A 23,339-nucleotide genomic window follows, 5' to 3' on the forward strand; every position below is an offset into this window, starting at 1 on the left:
AAATAGGGTTGTGTGAGCCAGGTGTGGTGGTACATGCCTTTAATCTCAGCACACAGGAAGCTGAGGTGGGAGGATTAACGTGAGTTTGTGGCCACCCTGAGACTAAAAGGTAGGGTTGTATGTTATAAGTATGGGAGCCACATGAGATTTGTAGGAGTGCTTGTATTCAAATGTTCTATAGAAATAGGTTTCTATTTATTTGAGAGAGAGAAAGAGGCAGAGAGAGAAAATGGGCCCACCAGGGCTTCCAGCCACTGCACACGAACTCCACCTTGTGTATCTGGCTTACATGGGTCCTGAGGAATTGGGCCTGGGGCCTTTAGAGGGAAGGATTGTTCAAGTGAGCCCTTACCTTGTCTGTAAGTTGATTAGAGGAAGGAGTGGAGGGAAAGCTGTTACAAGGGATGTTGTCCCAAAATCAGGGCAGTGCCTTGTTCATCACTTGCTGCCTAGACAGCCTGGCAGCCCTCTTTTCCTTGTTCTTATTGGGAGTGGCCATTATTTGACTTTTTGTTGTTAAGTATTGAGACCAAGAAGCAGGATCTCACCATCCTCTTGCCTCCCAAGTGCTGGGATTACCAGCCTGTGCCACTACACCTGGCTTCTTGGGCATTGTGGGGAGAGGGGCTGCCTATTCTCAGCAAGACATGACTCTTGGTGCTCTACCCTGCAGGAAGAAAGTGAAGCTGCGGGGACAATTCAAAGGTCTGGTAAAAGCTGCCCAGCGGGGATCCCAAACAGGACACAAACTCCGCAGAAAAGACCGTCGCCTCTGACGACTGCTCGGCTGCCCTGTGCTCCAGTCCAAGCCCAAGGACCCTTTCTAGCCCCCATGTTGCTTGACACCAGCTGCAGATGCCTGAACCTAACAGAGCCTGAACTCAGAATGACATAACTGAAGCCAGGGCCCAGCTTCCAAAGAGACACCCAAGATTTTGGAAGCCCTAAATGGGAACTGCCCTTCAGAAACATCACTAGCATCTGTGGAAGGAACTGTGGCCTCTCTCTTTCTCTGGAGGCCCCCCCATTAGGTGCTGTTCTGCCTATCCAAGGTAGCCCTGAGCATTGAAGTGGTGATTTTCTCCATAGCCATGTGGCCATTGTCTGCATGTGTGAGGTCCAGGGTCACCAGGTCTAGAATAAATGTGCATCACCACACATCAGCTTGGGAAATGGTTTTGTCCCCAGTCCTCCATAGTCAGAGAAGTGTGTCAGGTTTATTGGTCCCAGTGACCTGACACCCCTTCTTGTATAACTCCCAGCATTTAGTCTGGCATTTAGCATACTGCTTTGCCTAGACATCAGACCTAGAGCTTGCTCAGGTGTGTCCACCTGTGATAGAAGGCTCCTTGGCTTCATTCTGCTATCAGACATGGTATTAGGTTAGTGAATAATGCTCCTTGTCTGGTCTCTGGACCACAGGGTTGAACATCAGGGATTCAGAACAGGAGAAGGCAGTAGCTGAGTGTGTCAACTGCACCTTGGGCCACCTGTATGCACAAGGCTTTCTTGGCATCTTTGTCTGATTCAGCACTGTTCAGTGAGCCCTTTCCTAGACCTTGTCCCTGTCCTTATTACCACATGTTTTCGTCCTAGTCCAGTTGTACAGTGTGATTCCCACCAGGCCACCTTTTTTGGTGTGGTGCAGATCTCTCTGCTCTTGAGGTCACTTGTGCCATTAGTACAAGGTCCCTCTGGGCGTGTTTTCCCAGCAGGCAACCAGAGCAAAGGACTTCAGGGCTATCTGTGCAGTCCAACATACACATATGCCTTATCTTGATTTGATATGGGGAGCTAGAACTAAAATGGGGTGCCTAGAAATCTTGGAACCCCAAGCCCTGAGTTTGTGTTTGTTTAAACAAAGGTTGGCAAACCAGACTAAAGACAGTGATTATTTGTTTATTTTATTATCTTGTTTGTTTTTTGAGATAGGGTCCTCTAGCTCAGGCTGACCTGGAATTCACTTTGTAGCCTCAGGGTGGCCTCAAACTCACAGTGATCCTCCTACCTCTGCCTCCCCAAGTGCTGGGATTAAAGGCTATACCACCACACCTAGCCTAATTATTTTGTTTTTTGGTTTTTTTAAATTTTTTTGGTTCATTTTTATTTATTTATTTGAGAGTGAGAGAAAGAGAGAGAGATGCAAATAGACAGAGAGAGAGAGAATGGGCGCGCCAGGGCCTCCAGCCACTGCAAACGATCTCCAGACGCGTGTGCCCCCTTGTGCATCTGGCTAACGTGGGTCCTGGGGAATTGAGCCTCGAACCGGGGTCCTCAGGCTTCACAGGCAAACGCTTAACCGCTAAGCCATCTCTCCAGCCCTGTTTTGGTTTTTTTGAGGTAGGGTCTCACTCTGGTCCAGGCTGACCTGGAATTAACTCTGTAGTCTCAGGGTGGCCTTGAACTCACAGCAATCCTCCTACCTCTGCCTCCCGAGTGCTGGGATTAAAGGCGTGCGCCACCACGCCCGGCTTTAATTTTTATTGTATTTATTTACTTTTTGTTTTTCCCAGGTAAGGTCTCACTAGCTCAGGCTGACCTGGAATTCATTATATAGTCTCAGGGTGGCTTCGAGCTCTAATTCTGCCTCCCAAGTGCTGGGATTAAAGGTGTGTACCACCACGCCCTGCTGATTTTCTTTTTTTTTTTAATTTATTTTATCTTTATGAGAGAGAGAGAGAGAGAATGAGCACTCCAGGGCCTCCATCCACCCCACTGCAAAGGAATTCCAGACACATGTGCCACCTGTGCATCTGGCTTCATGTGGGTATTGGGTAATTCAACGTGGATCCTTTGGCTTCACCAGCAAGCACCTTCCTTAACTGCTAAGCCATGTTTCCAGTCCAAGAGAATTATTTTTTTTTCTGTTCAGAGTAGAGTCTCACTCTAGCCCAAGCTGACCTAGAATTCACTATGTAGTCTCAGGGTGGCCTTGAACTCATGGTGATCTTCCTACCTCTGTCTCCTGAGTGCTGGGATTAAAGGTGTGTGCCACCATACCTGGCCTCCCAAGAATGATTTCTAAATCACCACATTTTATTTGAATGCCACAGGAATGTGAGGGAGGGAAAGGGCTGAGGAAGGGAAGGTAAAGTTGGGGAGAGGGGAAATACCCCACATGGTCTAGGAGCCCATGGAAATGAACATGGACCTGGGATAAAAATGTGGAAAGGATGGAGAGATGGCTTAGCAGTTAAGCGCTTGCCTGTGGAGCCTAAGGACCTTAGTTCAAGGCTCAGTTCCCCAGGACCCACGTAAGCCAAATGCACAAGGTGGCGCATGCATCTAGAGTTTGTTTGCAGTGGCTGGAGGCCCTGGAGTGCCCATTCTCTCTCTCTGTCTCTCTCTCTCTCTCTCTCTCTCTCTCTCTCTCTCTCTCTCTCTCTCTCTCTCTCTCTGTCTCTGTCTCTCTGTCTGTCTCTTTCTCTCTCTGTCACTCTCAAATAAAATCAAAACAACAACAACAAAAAAAGCATTAAAGAAAATGTGAAAAGGGAGCCAGGCATGTGTCTTTAACCCCAGCACTCAGGAAGCAGAGGTAGGAGGATCATTGTGAGTTTAAGGCCACCCTGAGACTACATAGTAAATGAATTCCAGGTCAGCCTGGTCTAGAGTGTGATTCCAAAGAGATTAAAAAGTCAAAGCAGGGCTGAAGGGATGGCTTAGGGGTTGAGGCACTTTCCTGCAAAACCAAAGAATCCAAGTTCAATTCCCCAGCACCCACGCAAGCCAGCTGCACAAGGTGGTACATGCTTCTGGAGTTCATTTGTAGCACTTGAAGACTTTCTCTTAAATAAATAAATGAAAAATTTTTTAAGTCAAAGAAGGGCTGGAGAGATGCCATAGCGGTTAAGGCACTTGCCTGCGGAAGCCTAAGGACCCAGGTTCAATTCTCCAGGTCCCACATAAGCCAAATGCACAAGGTGGCACATGCATCTGGAGTTTGTAGTGGCTAGATGCCCTGGTGCACCCTATCTCTCCCTTTCTCTCAAAAAAAAAAAAAAAAAAAGCAATAAAAATGCTCAGAAAGAGTTGGGCACACCTGTGGCAGGTATCCCAGCAAATTGGCCTGAGCTCAGTGAAGGAATCCACACCTGGGCAAGGTGCGCCCTCAAGAGAGATCTGATTGGGTTAGTTGAGTCTTGTGACTGAAGCAGGCTGGGGTGAGCTGATAGGAGGGGCCAGATAGGATAGGTGTGGCAAGGGTGTGACTGATCCTGCCTGAGAGCCTAAAAAAACTGTCTAGGGCTGGAATAAATGGCTTAGTTGTTAAGGCGCTTGCCTGCAAAGCTGAAGGACCTAGGTTGGATTTCCTAAAACCTATGTAAGCCATCTGCACAAGAGGTGTGCACATCTGGAGTTTGCAGTGGCTAGAGGCCCTGATGCATCCATTTTCTCTTTCCCTGCCTATTTCTATCTCTCTCAAATAAATAAAAATATTATTTTAAAAAATCTGAGGGGCCAGGTGTGGTGGCACACACCTGTAATCCCAGCACTTGGGAGGCAGAGGTAGGTGGATCACCGTGAGTTCGAGGCCACCCTGAGATTACATAGTGAATTCCAGGTCAGCTAGGGCTACAGTGAGACCCCACCTCAAAAAAAAAAAAAAAATCTGAGGGGCTGGAGAGATGGTTTAATGTTAAATGCTTGCCTGTGAAGACTAAGGATCCTGGTTCAAGGCTCAATTCCCCAGTACCCATGTAAGTCAGATGCACAAGGGGAGCATGTGTCTGGAGTTTGGTTGCAATGGCTGGAGGCCTTGATGCGCCTATTTCTTACTCTCTCCTTTGTCACTCAAATAAAACAAATTTAAAAAAAAAATCTCTCTCTGATCACTTTGGAACTTGCAGCTCTGGGTGAGTTTTTCACTTGGCTGGCCCTGGGCTGCCTCAGCCCAGGCCCAGGCTGGAGGACCTCCTAGCGCTTACTGTCCACATGGGTTCTTTATCCCCTCCAGCTCTTTTCGCTTTTCTTTTTAGGCTTTTCCCCCCAGCCCCTCCACGTGGGATCTCTAGCCACATGGGTGCCGTTCCTTGGCTCTACTCAATACATATAATAATTTTAAAAAAATATAATAATATAAAAAATCTAAAAGCTGGGCATGATGGCGCAAGACCTTGATCCCAGCACTTGGAAGGCAGCGGTAGGAATGCTGGGAGTTCGAAGCCACCCTGAGACTACATAGTGAATTCCAGGCCAGCCTGGGCTAGAGTGAGGCCCTACCATGAAAAGCCAAAAAAAACAAAAAAACAAAAACAAACAAAAAAAAAACCTGTATGATCTGGTCCCCCACAGATAGATAAATTTCTTTGATTCAGTCTGTCCTTGTGAGGTGACACCACACACAATCCTCAACAGTTTCTGTTCTGGTTCTCTTGACTCTGATAATGCTTCCAGAAAACCCTGTGGAACTCCTGGTAGCCTGTCCCTCCGCTATGCTATTCATTCTCCAAAGAGAACCAGGTGTTAACTAGATTCAATGAACCTTAATAGGCCATTTCCTCCCAATGACCTTGGGCTAAGAATCAAAGGAGCCACACATTGCCAAGAGGTGGCGCTGCCCACATACCTTGTTAAAAACCTGGACTGGGAGATCAAGCCAGCATGGGAACGAAAGATTTCTTAAGGATTTGCAGTAGTTATCTAACCATGACCCCCATTATAACCCTCTGGACAACAAATTCATTCCATGTACTACAATAGGCCACATAAAAAAGGGGAGGGTCTGAGCCAATTGTCCAGTAGTGACGTCTTTAAAATGAGCTTAAGCCAGCCTGCTGTTTTCCAAAAAGCCATTTTCGTTCAAAAAAGTGGGGAGGCTACCTAGAAAGGTTAGTATCAGTAATGGGTTCAACTTTGAGAAGTAGATTACACATGCAAATTGTCTTGGTGCAAGGCAAGACATCTGCCCAAAACATACTTGAACACGTTAAGAATGATGATTGGGTGCTGGGTGTGGTGGTTTACGTCTTTAATCCCAGCACTCAGGAGGCAGAAGTAGGAGGATTGCTGTGAGTTCGAGGCCACCCTGAGATTCCATAGTGAATTCCAGGTCAGCTTGGGCTAGAGTGAGACCCTACCTCAAAAAAAAAAAAAAGAATGATGATTGATAGCCAGGTGTGGTGGCGCATGCCTGTAACCCCAGCACTTTGGAAAACAGAGGTAGGAGGATGACTCTGACTCTGAGACTCCATAATGAATCCCAGGTCAGCCTGGGCTCTAGAGTAAGAGCCTACCTGGGAAAAAAAAAAAAAAAAGATGATTGGGGCTGGAGAGAAGGTTTAGCAGTTGAGCCCTTGCCTATGAAGCCTGAGGACCCTGGGTCGAGGCTTGATTTCCCAGTAACCACATAAGCCAGATGCAGAAGGTAGCATATGCAATCTGGAGTTTGCAGTGGCGGGTGGGCCCATTCTCTCTATCAGCCTTTTGTCTGGGCATGGTGGTGCAAGCCTTTAATCCCAGCACTTGGGAGGCAGAGGTAGGAGGATCATGGTTGAGTTCGAGGCCACCCTGAGACTACATAGTGAATTCCAGATTAGCCTGAGCTAAAGTGAGACCCTACCTTGAAAAACCAAAAACCAAAAAAGAGAGAATGATGCTTCAGGGTCGGTGGGATGGTTCATTGGTTAAGGTGATTGCCTAAGGACCAGAGTTCGAGTACCCAGTACCCACATAAGGCAGATGCACAAGGTGGTGCATGTGTCTGGAGTTTGCAGTGGCTGGCTGGAGGCCCTGGTGCACTCATTCTGTCTATCAAATTAAAAAAAATAAAAAATAAAAAAGGCTGGGCATGGTGGTGCACTCCTTTAATCCCAGCACTCGGGAGGCAGAGGTAAGATTGCCACGAGTTTGATGCCATCCTAAGACTACATAGCAGCAAGACCCTACCTTGAAAACCCAGGGGGGAAAAATGCTGCTTATCAAGGGTGGGAACCAGGAATTTTCATCAACATAAGATCCATTTATTTTCAGGACAACTAGAAAAGCTTCCATCAGGATCCAAAATGACTCTTATTATGCTTTGGGTAATGTCAGAATCAGCCTTTTTGAAGTTTTCTCTTCTGGTTCCACACCTCCAGCTCATTCTCAGAAATGGGAGACAAATCATACCCACCTTATTACCAGTAAAGCAACCCTTCCGCCGCTCAGGGTGGTCAAGCACTGGGGGCTTCCACAAGCAGTCTGATAATGTCCTGTCGCAGCACTACTGGGTATGAGTGATCTGGGTTAGGCTAGTTCCTTGTCATTGTGGCAGAGGTTTGGTGGTGACTGTTCTGATGGCTCATTGCCAGTACTGGCTGTCTCATTAAGTCAGTAGTCTTTTACAGGCTGAGCAGCCCCGGGAAGGGTAGAGATCGTTGTTGCTATTTTCCTGTTTGCAACATGTAAGAAAATTGCTTAATTATATTTTCATAGCCTCTATTTTCAGTCCTCAGACTTCTTTCCCCATTGTTTTTCTTGATTAATTATGTTTTTCAAGGGATAATGTAAATAAGGTAATATTCACAGAACATTTATGGGGGGAGAGAGGTAAAAGCAAGCCGGTCGTGGTGGCACACACCTTTATTCCCAGCTCTTGGGAGGCAGAGGTAGGATCGCCATGAGGTCGAGGCCACCCTGAGACTCCATAGTGAATTCCAGGTCAGCCTGGGCTAGAGTGAGACCCTACCTCAAAAAACAAACAGACAAACAAAAAAAAAGCAAAAGCCGAGGTTAGAGGGGCTGGGAAGATGACTCATCAGCTAAAGCCTTTACTTGCAAAAGCCTGGCAGCCTCATTTCAATTCCCAGGCTGGACACAAAAAGTGATGCGAGAGTTTTGCAGTGGCAAGAGGCCCTGGAATGCCCAAACACACACACAGGCAAATAAATCAATTTTTGTTTAAAAGTTGGGGCTAGGGGCTAGAGAAATGGCTTAATGGTTAAGCACTTGCCTGTGTAGCCTAAGGACCTGGTTCGAGGCTCAATTCCCCAGGACCCACTTAAGCCAGATGCACAAGATGGCGCATGCATCTGGAGTTTGTTTGCAGTGGCTGGGAGGCCCTGGTGTGCCCATTCTTTCTGTTTCTCTACCTCTTTCTCTCTCTGTCATGCTCAAATAAATAAATAAAAACAAATAAAAGTAGGGGCTAGCTGGGCGTGGTGGCGCATGCCTTTAATCCCAGCACTCGGGAGGCAGAGGTAAGAGGATCACCGAGAGATCGAGGCCACCCTGAGACTCCATAGTTAATTCCAGGTCAGCCTGAGCCAGAATGAGACCCTACCTTGAAAAACCAATAATAATAATAATAATAATAATAATAATAATAATAACAATAAATTATATTAAAGCAGGGGCTAAACAAGTATGGTAGCTCACACCTTTAATCCCAGCACTCTGGGAGGCTATAGGTAGGAGGCTCACTATAAGGTTGAGGCCAACCTGGGCCACAGTGAGACTGCCTCAAAAAAACAGGGCCTAGATTCTTCACCAAATTCTTTCTTAACCCCAATGTACTTCATTCCTGTTTTCTTTTGTACTCTACTTGTAATGGGGTGATAGGGATTCAGGAAAGTCCTTGAACCCCAAACCCTATGATCATGTCTAATTTTAATCAAAGAATAAAATAAGACAGAAGGATAAATTTATTTAGGGAATTACAGAGCCAAGAGAAGGACATCCATGAGGCTTGAGAGCCCATGTGGAGGACCTGGAAAAGAAAAAAAAAAAAAACATAGGACAGAAAAAGTTCAAAGAGCTCCTACCATGTAGAGAGCAAGAGGGGTGAAAAGCCAGTGGTTAAGGTGCATGCCTGCAAAGCCTAAGAACCCAGGTTTGATTCTCTAGGTCCCATGTAAGCAAGATGCACATAGTGGCACATGCGTATGGAGTTCATTTACAGTGGCTTGAGGCCCTGGCATGCCTGTTCTCACTCCCTCTCTCCTTCTCTGTGTTTCTGATAAATAAAAATAAATAAATAAAACTTTCAAACAGAGAGCCGGACATGGTGGTGCACACCTTTAATCCCAGCACTCAGAAGGCAGCGGTAGGAGGAGGGCCGTGGGAGTTCGAGGCCACCCTGAGACTACAGAGTGGATTCTAGGTCAGCTTGAGCTACAGTGAGACCCTACCTCAAAACCTCCCCCTATCCAAAAAAAAAAAGAAAAGTGAAACAGATCTAGGGAAGACTTTCAGGGGCCCAGTCATCTTAGCTGCCCAACAAAGCTACCTAACACTTTCTCATACTCAGGGACTAATTTTTTTAAGTATTTAAGAGAGAAAAAGAGAGGATAAGTGTGCCAGGCCCTCTAGCTACTGCAAATGAATTCTGAATGCATGTGCCACCGTGTGCATCTAGCTTACATGGGCACTAGGGAATCGAACCTGGGACCTTAAGCTTTGCAGGCAAGTGCCTTAACTGCTGAGCCGTTTCTAGCCCAGGGACTATTCATTTTCTTTCTCCCCCCCCCCCCTCAAGGTAGGGTCTCACTCTAGCCCAGGCTGACCTGAAATTCACTATGTAGTTTCAGACTGGTCTTGAACTCATAGTGATCCTCTTACCTCTGCCTCCCAAATCCTGGGACTAAAGGCGTGTACTACCATGCCTGGCCCAGGACCTAATTTATTTATTTTTTTTTTCATTTCTTTTTTTTTTTAAATTTTTATTAACATTTTCCATGATTATAAAATATATCCCATGGTAATTCCCTCCCTCCCCACCCCCACACTTTCCCGTTTGAAATTCCATTCTCCATCATATTACCTCCCCATTACAATCATTGTAATTACATATATACAATATCAACCTATTAAGTATCCTCCTCCCTTCCTTTCTCCACCCTTTATGTCTCCTTTTCAACTTACTGGCCTCTGCTACTAAGTATTTTCATTCTCACGCAGAAGCCCAGTCATCTGTAGCTAGGATCCACATATGAGAGAGAACATGTGGTTCTTGGCTTTCTGGGCCTGGGTTACCTGACTTAGTATAATACTTTCCAGGTCCATCCATTTTTCTGCAAATTTCATAACTTCATTTTTCTTTACCGCTGAGTAGAACTCCATTGTATAAATGTACCACATCTTCATTATCCACTCATCTGTTGAGGGACATCTAGGCTGGTTCCATTTCCCAGCTATTATAAATTGAGCAGCAATAAACATGGTTGAGCATGTACTTCTAAGGAAATGAGATGAGTCCTTTGGATATATGCCTAGGAGCGCTATAGCTGGGTCATATGGTAGATCAATCTCTAGCTGCTTTAGGAACCTCCACACTGTTTTCCACAATGGCTGGACCAGATTGCATTCCCACCAGCAGTGCAGAAGGGTTCCTTTTTTTCCACATCCCCGCCAACATTTATGATCATTTGTTTTCATGATGGTGGCCAATCTGACAGGAGTGAGATGGAATCTCAATGTAGTTTTAATCTGCATTTCCCTGATGACTAGTGACGTAGAACATTTTTTAGGATGCTTATATGCCATTCGTATTTCTTCCTTTGAGAATTCTCTATTTAGCTCCATAGCCCATTTTTTGATTGGCTTGTTTGATTCCTTATTATTTAACTTTTTGAGTTCTTTGTATATCCTAGATATTAATCCTCTATCAGATATATAGCTGGCGAAGATTTTTTCCCATTCTGTAGGTTGCCTCTTTGCTTTTTTCACTGTGTCCTTTGCGGTGCAAAATCTTTGTAATTTCATTAGGTCCCAGTGGTTAATCTGTGGTTTTATTGCCTGAGCAATTGGGGTTGTATTCAGAAAGTCTTTGCCAAGACCAATATGTTGAAGGGTTTCCCCTACTTTTTCCTCTAGCAGTTTCAATGTTTCCGGTCTGATGTTAAGGTCTTTAATCCATTTGGACTTAATTCTTGTGCATGGCGAGAGAGAAGAATCTATTTTCATCCTTCTGCAGATATTTATCCAGTTTTCAAAACACCATTTGCTGAAGAGGCTGTCTCTTCTCCAATGAGTATTTTTGGCGTTTTTATCGAATATCAGGTGGCTATAGCTACTTGGGCTTACATCTGGGTCCTCTATTCTGTTCCACTGATCTACATGTCTGTTTTTGTGCCAGTACCATGCTGTTTTTGTTACTATGGCTCTGTAGTATAGGGTAAAATCAGGTATGGTGATACCACCAGCCTCTTTTTTGTTGCTCAGTATTATTTTAGATACTCGAGGATTTTTGTGATTCCAAATGAATTTTTGGATTGTTTTTTCTATTTCCATGAAGAAAGCCTTTGGAATTTTGATAGGGATTGCATTAAATGTGTAGATTGCTTTAGGTAAGATTGCCATTTTCACGATATTGATTCTTCCAATCCAGGAACAAGGGATGTTTCTCCACTTTCTAGTGTCTTCTGCAATTTCTCGCTTGAGTGTTTTAAAGTTCTCATTGTATAGATTCTTTACTTCCTTGGTTAGGTTTATTCCAAGGTATTTTATTTTTTTTGATGCAATTGTGAATGGGAGTGATTCTCTGATTTCATCTTCTGTGTGTTTGTTGTTAGCATATATGAAGGCTACTGATTTCTGTGTATTTATTTTGTATCCTGCTACATTGCTGTAGGTTTTGATCAGCTCTAACAGCTTGCTAGTAGACTCTTTAGGGTCCTTTATGTATAGAATCATGTCATCTGCAAATAATGATAACTTGATTTCTTCCTTTCCAATTTGTATCCCTTTTATGTGTGTCTCTTGCCTTATTGCTATGGCCAAGACTTCCAAAACTATATTAAATAGAAGTGGGGACAGTGGACACCCTTGTCTTGTTCCTGATTTTAGTGGAAAAGCTTCCAGTTTTTCCCCATTTAGTAATATGTTGGCTGTAGGCTTGTCATAAATAGCCTTTATTATATTGAGATATGTTCCTTCTATTCCCAGTCTCTGTAGGACTTTTATCATGAAGGGATGTTGGATTTTGTCAAATGCTTTCTCTGCATCTAATGAGATGATCATGTGATTTTTGTCCTTCAACCCGTTTATGTAATGTATTACATTTATAGATTTGCGTATGTTGAACCATCCCTGCATCTCTGGGATAAAGCCTACTTGGTCAGGGTGAATGATCTTTTTGATATACTCTTGTATTCTGTTTGCCAATATTTTGTTGAGAATTTTTGCATCTATGTTCATGAGGGAGATTGGTCTGTAATTTTCTTTTTTTGTTCTATCTTTGCCTGGTTTTGGTATCAGGGTGATGCTGGCCTCATAGAAGGAGTTTGGTAGAATTCCTTCTTTTTCTATTTCCTGGAAAAGCTTAAGAAGCAATGGTGTTAGCTCTTCCTTAAAAGTCTGGTAAAATTCAGCAGTGAATCCATCCGGGCCTGGGCTTTTTTTTAGTTGGGAGATTATTGATAACTGTTCGGATCTCCATGTTTGTTATAGGTCTATTTAAGTGATTAATCTCATTTTGATTTAATTTAGGTAGGTCATATAGATTAAGGAAATCATCCATTTCTTTCAGATTTTCATACTTTGTGGAGTATATGCTTTTATAGTATGTCCCTATGATTTTTTGAATTTCTCTGGAATCTGTTGTGATGTTACCTTGTTCATCTCTGATTTTATTAATTTGTGTCTCTTCTCTCTTTCTTTTGGTCAGATTTGCTAAGGGTTTATCAATCTTGTTTATCCTTTCAAAGAACCAACTCTTTGTTTCATTAATTCTTTGGATTGTTCTTTTTGTTTCTATTTCATTAATTTCTGCCCTAATCTTTATTATTTCTTCCCGTCTACTGTCTACTGATTTTTGGTTTGCCTTGTTCTTCTTTTTCCAAGGCTTTAAGGCGAAGCATTATGTCGTTTACTTGCGACCTTTCTAATTTCTTAATATAGGCACTTAAGGCTATAAATTTACCTCTTAGAACTGCCTTCATTGTGTCCCAGAGATTTTGGTATGTTGTGTTCTCATTATCATTTGACTCTATAAATTTTTTGATTTCCTTTTTGATTTCTTCATTGGCCCACTCATCATTTAGTAGTGTATTGTTTAGTTTCCATGATTTTGTGTATGCTCTATAGCCTTTCTTGCTACTGATTTGTAGTTTAATTCCATTGTGGTCAGATAGAATGCAAGGAATTATTTCAATTTTCCTGAATTTGTTAAGATTTGCTTTGTGTCCTAATATATGGTCTATTTTAGAGAATGTTCCATGTGCTGCTGAAAAGAATGTATATTCTGCAGCCTTTGGATGAAATGTCCTGTATATATCTGTTAGGTCCATTCCTTCTATGATCTCATTTAGTCCAGATGCCTCTCTGTTTATTCTTTCCCTGGATGACCTGTCAATTGATGAGAGTGGGGTGTTAAAGTCACCCACCACCACTGTGTTTGGTGTTATCTGTGACCTTAGTTCTAATAGTGTTTGTTTGACGAATTTGGGAGCCCCCATGTTAGGTGCATATATGTTTAGGATTGTAATGTCCTCCTGTTGGAGTGTGCCCTTAATCAATATAAAGTGACCTTCCTTATCTTTCTTGACTAACGTCGGACTAAAGTCTACCCTGTCTGATATTAGGATAGCAACCCCTGCTTGTTTTCTAGGCCCATTTGCTTGAAACACCGTCTTCCAACCTTTCACCCTAAGATAATGTCTATCCTTTGTAGAAAGGTGAGTTTCTTGGAGACAACAAATTGTAGGATCCTGCTTTTTAACCCAGTCTGCAAATCTATGTCTTTTCGTTGGGGCATTGAGACCGTTGATATTAAGAGATATTATTGAAAGGTGTGTATTTATGTTTGCCATTTGTGTGTGTGTGTGTGTGTTACTTGTTCTACCTGTGCTCTCTTCTGTTAACTGGTATTTGAGTATAGCTTGTTTTTTCTAGGTTCCTTATATGTGTGCTTTTCCTTTTGTTCAGCATGGAGGATTCTATCAAGTATTTTCTGTAGATCTGGTTTTGTCTTCAAATACTCCTTTAACCTGCTTTTGTCATGGAATGTCTTTATTTCTCCATCTATTTGAATGGATAACTTTGCAGGATAAAGTAACCTTGGTTGACAGTTGTTATCTTTCAGAACTTGGAATATATCACTCCAAGCCCTTCTGGCTTTAAAAGTTTGTGTTGAATAATCTGCTGTAATCCTGATGGGCTTGCTTTTGTAGGTAACTTGATTTTTCTCTCTAACTGCTTTCAATATTTTTTCTTTGGTTTGTGTGTTTGGAAGTTTGATTATAATATGGCGAGGAGAGGTTCTTTCTGGGTTTTGTCTGGCTGGGGTTCTAAAGGCTTCCTGTATCTGTATTGGCACCTCTTTCCCAATTTGGGGGAAATTTTCCTCTATGATTTTGTTGAAGATGCCTACTATGCCTCTGGATTGGAGTTCTTCTCCTTCTACTATGCCCTGAATTCTTATATTGGATCTTTTCATAGTGTCCCAAATATCTTGAAATTCCCACTCATACTTTTCTATAAGTGTGTCTTTCTCTTTGTTGGACTGCATTAGGTCTGCCACCTGGTCTTCTAGCTTAGATATTCTGTCCTCTCCCTCATCCATCCTACTGGTGAGATTTTCTACAGAGTTTTTTATTTCATTAACTGTGTTCTTCATTGCTAGTAATTCTGACTGGTTTTTTTTTTATTATTTCTATTTCCCTATTTATGTCTTGTATTGCCTTCTTTATTTCATTAAATTGGTGTCCTGCCTCTTCTTTGATTCCTTTGATTTCCTCTTTGATTTCTTCTTTGATTGTTTTCATGTGTTCTTTGACCTCTTTGAACATATTTATAATTATTCTTTTGAACTCTTTCTCAGGCATTTCCTCTAACTCTTTCTCACTGGAGGACATTTCTGATGCATTAATACTTTTAGGTGGATTTATATTGTCTTGCTTTTTAGTGTTTCTTGTGTTATAATGTATATATTTTTGCATCTTGGATTAAGTTAATGCTTGGATTTTCTAGCTAGCTGTGTATTCTTAGCTGTATCAATTGATTTGATGTAATATATTTTCAGGGTAGGACCTTAAGGTATTAGGTGTGGCTCTTAAGACTCTCCGAGTATCTACAAAGATGTTCTTAGGGGTTGAGTTTCCCTGCTATAGGAGTATTCAAGCAGGCTGAGTGGAATAAAATACAGGTAGATTCTAAAATTTAACTAAACACTGTACACATTCAATCAAAAACAGCCCCGAGTATGTATGCAAGAGTAGCTATTATAATGACCAGATCCTCTATCAACAAAGAGGTTTAGATTTCTGGTCTGTTGAGGGATCCAAGTCAGCTTGTGACCAAGTGAGACCCTTCCCTGGTGCAATCCCAGTTACCTTGGGTGATTTTGGTCTCAGTCAAGTTGCTGCCTGGGTCGTCAGGCTGCTGTTCTGATTTCTGGAGCTGGGCACTTGCTTTTCCTACAGGGCAAACCGAGCCGCTGCTGCTGCCTCTGCTGCTGCCGTAGCTGCCACCACCGGAGCCCACCGCTGCTGAAGCTGCCGCTGCCGTGTCCACCGCCGCTGCTCCCCCCGAAGCCGCTGCTGCGGGATCTGCCGCCTCTGCCGCTCCTGGGTCCGCTGCTGCTGGGGCCGCTGGTACCGGTGCTGGAGCCGCTGAAGTTGCTGCCGAACTCTGCTCCTGCTTGGGTCCCGCTGTCAGCCCAAGTTGGCGTGGCCGGGTCCCGGGCCGCTGCTGTGTTTGCTGGAGCTGGGTTCAGGCGTTGGGGGAGGGGAGGGAGCCGCTGCTGCTCTGGGTGTCTCGCGGCTCCACGTGTTCTTCTACCTCGTGGTCTTCTCCTCCGCTGCTCGCTGCCGCTCTCCCCTCACGTTTCCCGAGTTGCGGAGAGCGCGGTGTGAGGGGAAAATCCCGCACCTGGCTCTTCCTGCGGCTCGAGCCGAGAGTCTGGCGGCTTTCTGCTGCGCCACGGCTGCGGCTGTTGGCCGAGCTGCCGGAGCCGCTTTTCCCGCCTGTGCAGGCTCTGGATGCTCTATAACTCTTCTACTTCTCCGCTGCTGCCTCAATTTCCCATACATCTCACTTTTTAGTAAAAGTGTGTATTTTGCTGAGTTTTTTTGGTCTTTTTCCCCCCTAGGCTGCTTTGGCGTGGTACCTACGCCGCCATCTTAACCGGAAGTCCAGGACCTAATTTTTTAAATGCAAAGATATACTTTGTTTGCTTATGTAGTGCTGGGGATCAAATCCCCATGCATGCTAAGCATGTGCTCTACCATTGAGCTACATCCTGGGCCCTAAGATTTAAGTTCAAGTATTTTTCTTCTAAAAAAAAAATAATTTATTTATTTGAGAGAGTGAGAGAGGGAAGGAGACAGGTGGAGGGAGAGAGAGAGAATCAGTGTGCCAGAGTTTCCAGCCATTGCAAACAAACTCCAGACGCATGCACCACCATGTGCATCTGACTTACATGGGTCCTGGGGAATTGAACCGAGGTCCTTTGGCTTTGCAGGCAAACACCTTTACCACTAAGCCATCTCTCCAGCCCCTCAAGTTTTTTCTTTTATGTTAATTATTATTATTAACAAGATGTTTCATATAGATACATCATGCATTGGTACCCTCTTTTCCCACGTCTCTGCTCTCATTCCGTTGGGGACCCTTCTCAGTGGGGTTGCAGGTATTCCCCATGGGGTTGTGGTTTATGCATTGTGGGAGCAGCAGTCAGTTATTTTGGGGGGAGGGAATGCCTCTGGGCATGATGTCTCAACCTGTGGCCTTTACAATCTTTCCTCCCCCTTTTCCACAAAATTCCCTGAGCCATGGTGGGTGAGTTTTTTTTTTTTAAATTTTTTTTGTTCATTTTTTATTTATTTATTTGAGAGTGACAGACAGAGAGAAAGACAGATAGAGGGAGAGAGAGAGAATGGGCGAGCTAGGGTTTCCAGCCACTGCAAATGAACTCCAGACGCGTGCGCCCCCTTGTGCATCTGGCTAACGTGGGACCTGGGGAACCGAGCCTCGAACCGGGGTCCTTAGGCTTCACAGGCAAGCGCTTAACCACTAAGCCATCTCTCCAGCTCGGTGGGTGAGTTTTAAATCTGCTTAGTAATGAGCTCTTAGGGGCCTCTGGATCTCTGCTATGGTAGCTGTTGAGTGTCCTCAGGGTTTGTCTCCTGCACCCTGGCGCTGATTGTCAGGTTCAGCATGGAAGCAGCGCTCTTGCTTTCTCCTCACTCCTCTGTGCTTTCAGCTGGGGCTTGGCTGAAGTGCGAGGGCTCCAGGCTCACTACCTTCTGAAAAAGAACAGATTCGGGGCTGGAAAACTGGGAGGCTCCCCAGGGAACATTATTTATTTATTTATTATTATTATTTTGAGGTAAGGTCTCATTCCAGCGTTACTCCAGAAAATAACCCTGATTTGGGACAATGTAAGCTGGTTTGCCATTTCCTGAAATTATGCTTAATGTAGCTACTGCCATTAGAAACACTTACCAAGCTGTTAGGTGACAGCCAAGTCATCTAGGGCCAGGGCTACAGTGGCAGAAGGTTGGCTCCTCCCATCCAAGTTCTACTGATGGTCCACAGAAATGGCCCAAACAGGATTTCGAAGCTGTGGTCAGCCTCCTGGGTGCCGGGATTAAAGGCATGCACCACCATGCTGGGTTTAAGATACAGTTATTTAGTTAGTTAGTTTTTCTAGGTAAGGTCTCACTCTGGTCCAAGCTGACCTGGAATTAACTCAGGGTGGCCTCAAAATCATGGAAATCCTCCTACCTCTCTCTGCTTCCTGAATCCTGGGATTAAAGACGTGTGCCACTACGTCCAGCAAGATAGTTTAAAATTTTTTTTTTAATTTTTTTTCTTTTTTTTTTTTTTTTTTTGGAGGCAAGGCAAACAAGCCGGCTTTTATTTTTTTTGAACATGCTGAGTATGAGAGAGAGAATTGGTGCACAAGGGCCTCCAGCCACTGTAATTGAACTCCAGACACATGTACCATCTTGAGAGCCTGTGCAACCTTGTGCATTTGCGTCACCTTGTGCATCTGGCTTACATGGGATGTGGAGAGTTGAACATGGGTCCTTAGGTCTCACAGGCAAGTGATTTAACCTCTAAGCCATCTCTCCAGCCAGGATACAGTTTGTTATTGTTGTTGTAGTTGTTGTTTGTTTGTTTGTTACTTTTTTTTCTTTAATTTTTATTAACATTTTCCATGATTATAAAATTTATCCCATGGTAATTCCCTCCCTCCCCACCCCCACACTTTCCCATTTGAAATTCCATTCTCCATCATATTACCTCCCCATTACAATCATTGTAATTACATATGTACAATATCAACCTATTAAGTATCCTCCAACTTTTTTGAGGTACGGTTTCACTGCAGCTCAGGCTGACCTGGAATTAACTATGTAGTCTCAGGGTGGCCTTGAACTCACAGAGATCCTCCTACCTCTGCCTCCCAAATGCTGGGATTAAAGGGGTGCGTCACCATGCCTGGCCAGGATACAGCTTTTAAATACAAGCTTATATTGTAAATTTGTACTTGAATATAATAAAGTTTTTATCCAACCTTAGTAAATACTTCATAAGCATTGCTATCAGTGGCCCAATTTGAGACATCTGCCAGTGGATGCAGCTCAGTTTATTTATATCCAGGCTTTTTGAGTCCATAAGTATGTTTCTCCTTGCTTACACAAGAATTTAAAGCCATCACTAGATCCTAGATTGTATGCAGCACAATATTTAGAAAATGACATGATGATACTCTTTGTTCTATTTTTGATATACATTGTTATTGCCCAGATAGATGACTGTATTCCAGAAAATAACCCTGATTTGGGACAATGTAAGCTGGTTTGCCATTTCCTGAAATTATGCTTAATGTAGCTACTGCCATTAGAAACACTTACCAAGCTGTTAGGTGACAGCCAAGTCATCTAGGGCCAGGGCTACAGTGGCAGAAGGTTGGCTCCTCCCACCCAAGTTCTACTGATGGTCCACAGAAATGGCCCAAACAGGATTTCGAAGCTGTGGTCAGTTACCCACAAATGGGAAGAATGTGGGTGGAAGGTGTTGTGACTTGCTGCGCATATTCATTCCAGAGATCAGCTCTGCAAACTCAAGGTCAGAACTGAGCAGGTTCAAGAGAAAACGCAAGACTCATGAGAGGCCTAATCAAAGTTGTCATTTACTAATTTGTTATGAGAACTATACTCAAGACACAATGACCTGGGCTGAAGGAATGGCTTAGCAGTTAAGGTGCTTACCTGCAAAGCCAAAGGACCTGGTTTTGATTCCTCAGTATCCACATAAAGCCAGATGCACAAGGTGGAGGATGTCTCTACAGTTCATTTGCAATGGCTGGAAGCCTTGGTGCACCCATTCTCTCTCTATCTGCCTCTCTCTCAAATAAATAAATAAAGAAACGAAAGAGACCCCAGCACACCCATACACACACATATATATAATTTTTTTTTAAATCAGTGTTAGCTGGACATGGTGGTACATGCCTTTAATCCCAGCACTTGGGAGGCAGAGGTAGGAGGATCACTGTGAGTTTAAGGCCAGAACTACACGGTGAATTACAGGTTAGTCTGGGCTAGAGTGAGACCCTACTTCAAAAAAAAAAAAAAAAAAGAAAGAAAAAGAACAGTGGTTAGGGCTGGAGAGATGGCTCAGTGGCTAAAGAACTTGCTTGCAAAACCTGATGGTCTGGGTCTGGTTCCCCAATGCCTGTCTAAAGCCAGATGCACAAAATGGCACATGTATCTAGAGTTTGATTGCAATGTCAGGAGGCTCTGGTGTGCCCATTCTCTAATATAATATATATGTATATATACATATGTATATACATATATGTATATATACATGTATATATATAATATAACATATGTATATGTATATATATATTTAAATCAGTGGCTAAAGTGCCTGTGAAACATTGAAAGGAAGCCTGTGAGTGATCTATCAGTACCATTGTCATTAAGACAGGACAGTTTGAAGGGATGGTTTAGTGGTTAAGGTGCTACCTACAAAGCCAAAGGACCCAGGTTTGATTCCTTTGGACCCACATAAGCCAGATACACAAGGTGGGACATGCATCTGGAGTTTGTTTGCAGTGGCTGAAGGCCCTGGCGTACCCATTTCCTTTATCTGCTTCCTTTTTTTTTAATTTTAATTTTAACTTATTTATTTGAAAGTGACAGACACAGAAAGAGACAGATAAAGAGAGAGAGAATGGGTGCGCCAGGGCCTCCAGCCACTGCAAATGAACTCCAGACACGTGCGCCCACTAACATGGGTCCTGGGGAATCAAGCCTCGAACTGGGGCCCTTAGGCTTAACAGGCAAGTGCTTAACCACTAAGCCATCTCTCCAGCCCTCTATCTGCTTCTTTATCTCTCGCTCAAATAGATAAAATAAAATTGAAATTGAAAAAATTGAAAGAAAAAAAAAGTCAGGTGTGGAAAGCAGAGGTAGGAGGATCGCAGTGAGTTCGAGGTCACCCTGAGACTACACAGTGAATTCCAAGTCAGCATGGGCTAGAATGAGACCCTACCTCTAAAAATCAAAAAACAGACAAACAAAAAAAGACAGTTTTATCTCCCTGGGGATATGTCTGCAGCTTGGGGCCTTCCTCCTAGCAGGATGCTGGGCCTGTAGTGGTCCGGGCTGTCGAGCCAATGAGACAGATCCCTCCTCTCATGTCTCCAGGCTCTGCAGCCACTTTCCTACCGGTGCAAAGCTCTCCTGAGACAGGTGGGCTTCTTCATGTGTGGCATTTCTGGATTGAGTTTCTAAACCCAGCTTTTCTGACTCTCACCAGGGAGACAGTCTGTTTCCTCTGGGGCTTTGTACAAGTTACTGTCCTCTCCATCATATGGAGACTTGAAGGGTTTGACTTCCAAAAGGCAGCCTGATTTCCAAATTCCTGTGATGTCATCCTGAAGACCCGCAGGTAACAACTAGAGGTGAATTTATTTTTATTTATATGCAAGCAGAGAGAGATGAGAGAGAGAGAGAGGGAGGGCTGCTGCAAACACACTCCAGGTGCATGCACCACTTTGTATATTTGGCTTTACATGGGTACTTGGAAACCGAACCCAGGTCGTCAGACTTTGCAGGCAGGCGCCTTAGCCGCTGAGCCATCTCTCCAGCCCTAGAGGTGAATTTAAAGTCAGAATTTCCGTGAGGATCTGAGCCATGGCTGGCAGACAGATGGACTTGTGTGCATCCTCCCAGCCCTTCTCAGGATGTAGGAGCCCTTGAAGTTTTGCCTTCCGCCTGCCCTCCTGCTTCAACATATTTCTTGGACTTGAGGCCACAGAGCCAATGTTACATAAACAATAGGTAATCTGAGACCAACCCTTAGAGGTAAATATGCTCATAAAAATGACCGGGCACAACATCAACCCAAGCAGATTCTCCACAGCCATGTATGTTTATTGGATCACTGGGTGATAATTCTTATCTGAAAATGCCCAGGGAGTTCCATTCTTTCCACAGAGGTGGGGCGCGCCTCCAAAGCAAACCCTCATAGTCAGCAGGTGACAAAGCCAATATCGAGTAGTCTGAAGATAGAGCTTTCCCGCCCACTTGGAAATTGTCACCTGGGTCATGTGTGTCCCTTTCCTCAGGACCTGGTGTGTGCGACGGCCAGGCACACCTGATCTGTGCTGCCAGATCTGAATCTCCTGCACAGCTCCAGCGCCGACGGCAGCCCAAGCTCACACAGCATTTAGCAGAGGCCCGCCCGCCCTCCTTCCTCTGAATCCCAGGGACAGTCAGTTGCATTCTGGTTGAACTTTATGATGATTTTCACTTAGCAGCTGAGACCTCCAAAGTCAGGGAGGACACAGGGTTTGGGCACTTGTGCAAGTGACACAAACAAGGTGTTGCCCGGGCCTGGGAAGTTGAAGTGCGTGCTGGTGCAACCCCAGAGCTCAGCCCTGGGGAGAACATGGTGTTGCCAAGAGGCGTGGCCGTGAGATTCCAAATGCTGTGTGAAGTTGGCACACTGGTCTGTTCTTTCCCATGACTACCTTACAGGTTCTTTGCTCCCAAAGTCCTGCATCTCTGGGATAAAAACCAAAGACAGAACAGGTCTAGGTGAGAGGAAGGCAGCGGTGCACCAGGGCTGACTCCGGGCATGAAAGGCAGGGCGGGGTGTTCCACCTTCCAGGGGAAGGGATTGAGTTGGCCTCTGTAAACCTTCCCATCATTTTGTTTGTTTGTCTTGTTTTTCAAGGTAGGGCCTCACTCTAGCTCAGGCTGACCTGGAATTCACTATGTAGTCTCAGGGTGGCCTCGAACTCATGGTGATCCTCCTACCTCTGGCTCCCGAGTGCTGGGATTAAAGGCGTGCGCCACCATGCCCGGCACCATCATTTTTTTTTTTTCTTCCACATTCTGTATTTTCTCTTCCTTTCCCTCCCCAGTCCTCCATACACACACACATTTGTGCATTTCTTCTGAGCAAAGGGACTTCCTTCCAAGAAAACAGTTGGAGGCAGTGCAGTAGTAAGCCCTGATGGTGGGATCCCTGCCTTCACAAAGTGGATGAGGAAACCAACAGAGCAAGTAACAATCAGATACTATTGGAACAGCCCTGTGAAGGGTTAACGGGAAGCTATGAGGAGACTTGTTTGAATGAAGGGGGCGTGGAAGAAGGCCTCTTGTCTCAGACCTGAGGCATGAATAGGGTCTAGGATGCCACATAACCAAGGATCCAAACATCCCAGGTGCCTGAGCCTAAGGGTAGCAAACTGGTCTTCAAGCTCTGTTTGCACTCAAGCCAGGCTCACTGTTTTCTTTAGAGAGAGAGAGTGTGTGTGTGTGTGTGTGTGTGCACGCGTGTTTATGTACACATGTTTGGGTGTTGGAATAGATGGTTCCTCACTTTGGAGGCCATATGCTGTTGCAAACAAAGTAGGAGAGAATGTTCCAGCAACATATGAGCTTCTGCAGCAGCAGAGTGGCTTTTACTAAGAACAAGGGTGGGAGGCCAGAGTTGTGCAACCAGGGAAGCAAGGGGAAGGAAGCGGCTGCTGGCGGCAATTTATAGTGCCTTGAATTATCCTGACTTTAATTTCAGGTGGGGGCACAAGATCCAATTTGCTTTTTTTTTCCCTCAATTTTTATTAACATCTTCCATGATTATAAAAATATATCCCATGGTAATACCCTCCCTCCCCCCACTTTCCCCTTTGAAATTCCATTCTCCATCATATCCCCTCCCCATGTAAATCAGTCTCTCTTTTATTTTGATGTCATGATCTTTTCCTCCTCTTAGGATGGTCTTATGTAGGTAGTGTCAGACACTGTGAGGTCATGGATATCCAGGCCATTTTATGTCTGCAGGGAGCATGTTGTAAGGAGTCCTACCCTTCCTTTGGCTCTTAGATTCTTTCTGCCACCTCTTCCACCATGGACCCAGAGCCTTGGAAGGTGTGATCAAGATAGCACTCA

General features: G+C 44.4%; 1 protein-coding gene across 1 annotated transcript in view; it reads left to right on the forward strand.

The window, feature by feature from the left end:
* Positions 1-1,158, forward strand: part of Rrp12 (ribosomal RNA processing 12 homolog) — a 39,226-nt gene extending 38,068 nt beyond the window's left edge. Inside the window, exon 34 of the mRNA XM_045131645.1 lies at positions 674-1,158. Coding sequence (XP_044987580.1) covers positions 674-776 — 103 coding nt within the window. The 3' untranslated portion in view covers positions 777-1,158. The remainder of the gene's footprint in view (positions 1-673) is intronic.
* Positions 1,159-23,339: the final 22,181 nt, after the last annotated feature.

This window comes from Jaculus jaculus, chromosome 1, assembly GCF_020740685.1.
Source record: "Jaculus jaculus isolate mJacJac1 chromosome 1, mJacJac1.mat.Y.cur, whole genome shotgun sequence".
Lineage (NCBI taxonomy): Eukaryota > Metazoa > Chordata > Mammalia > Rodentia > Dipodidae > Jaculus > Jaculus jaculus.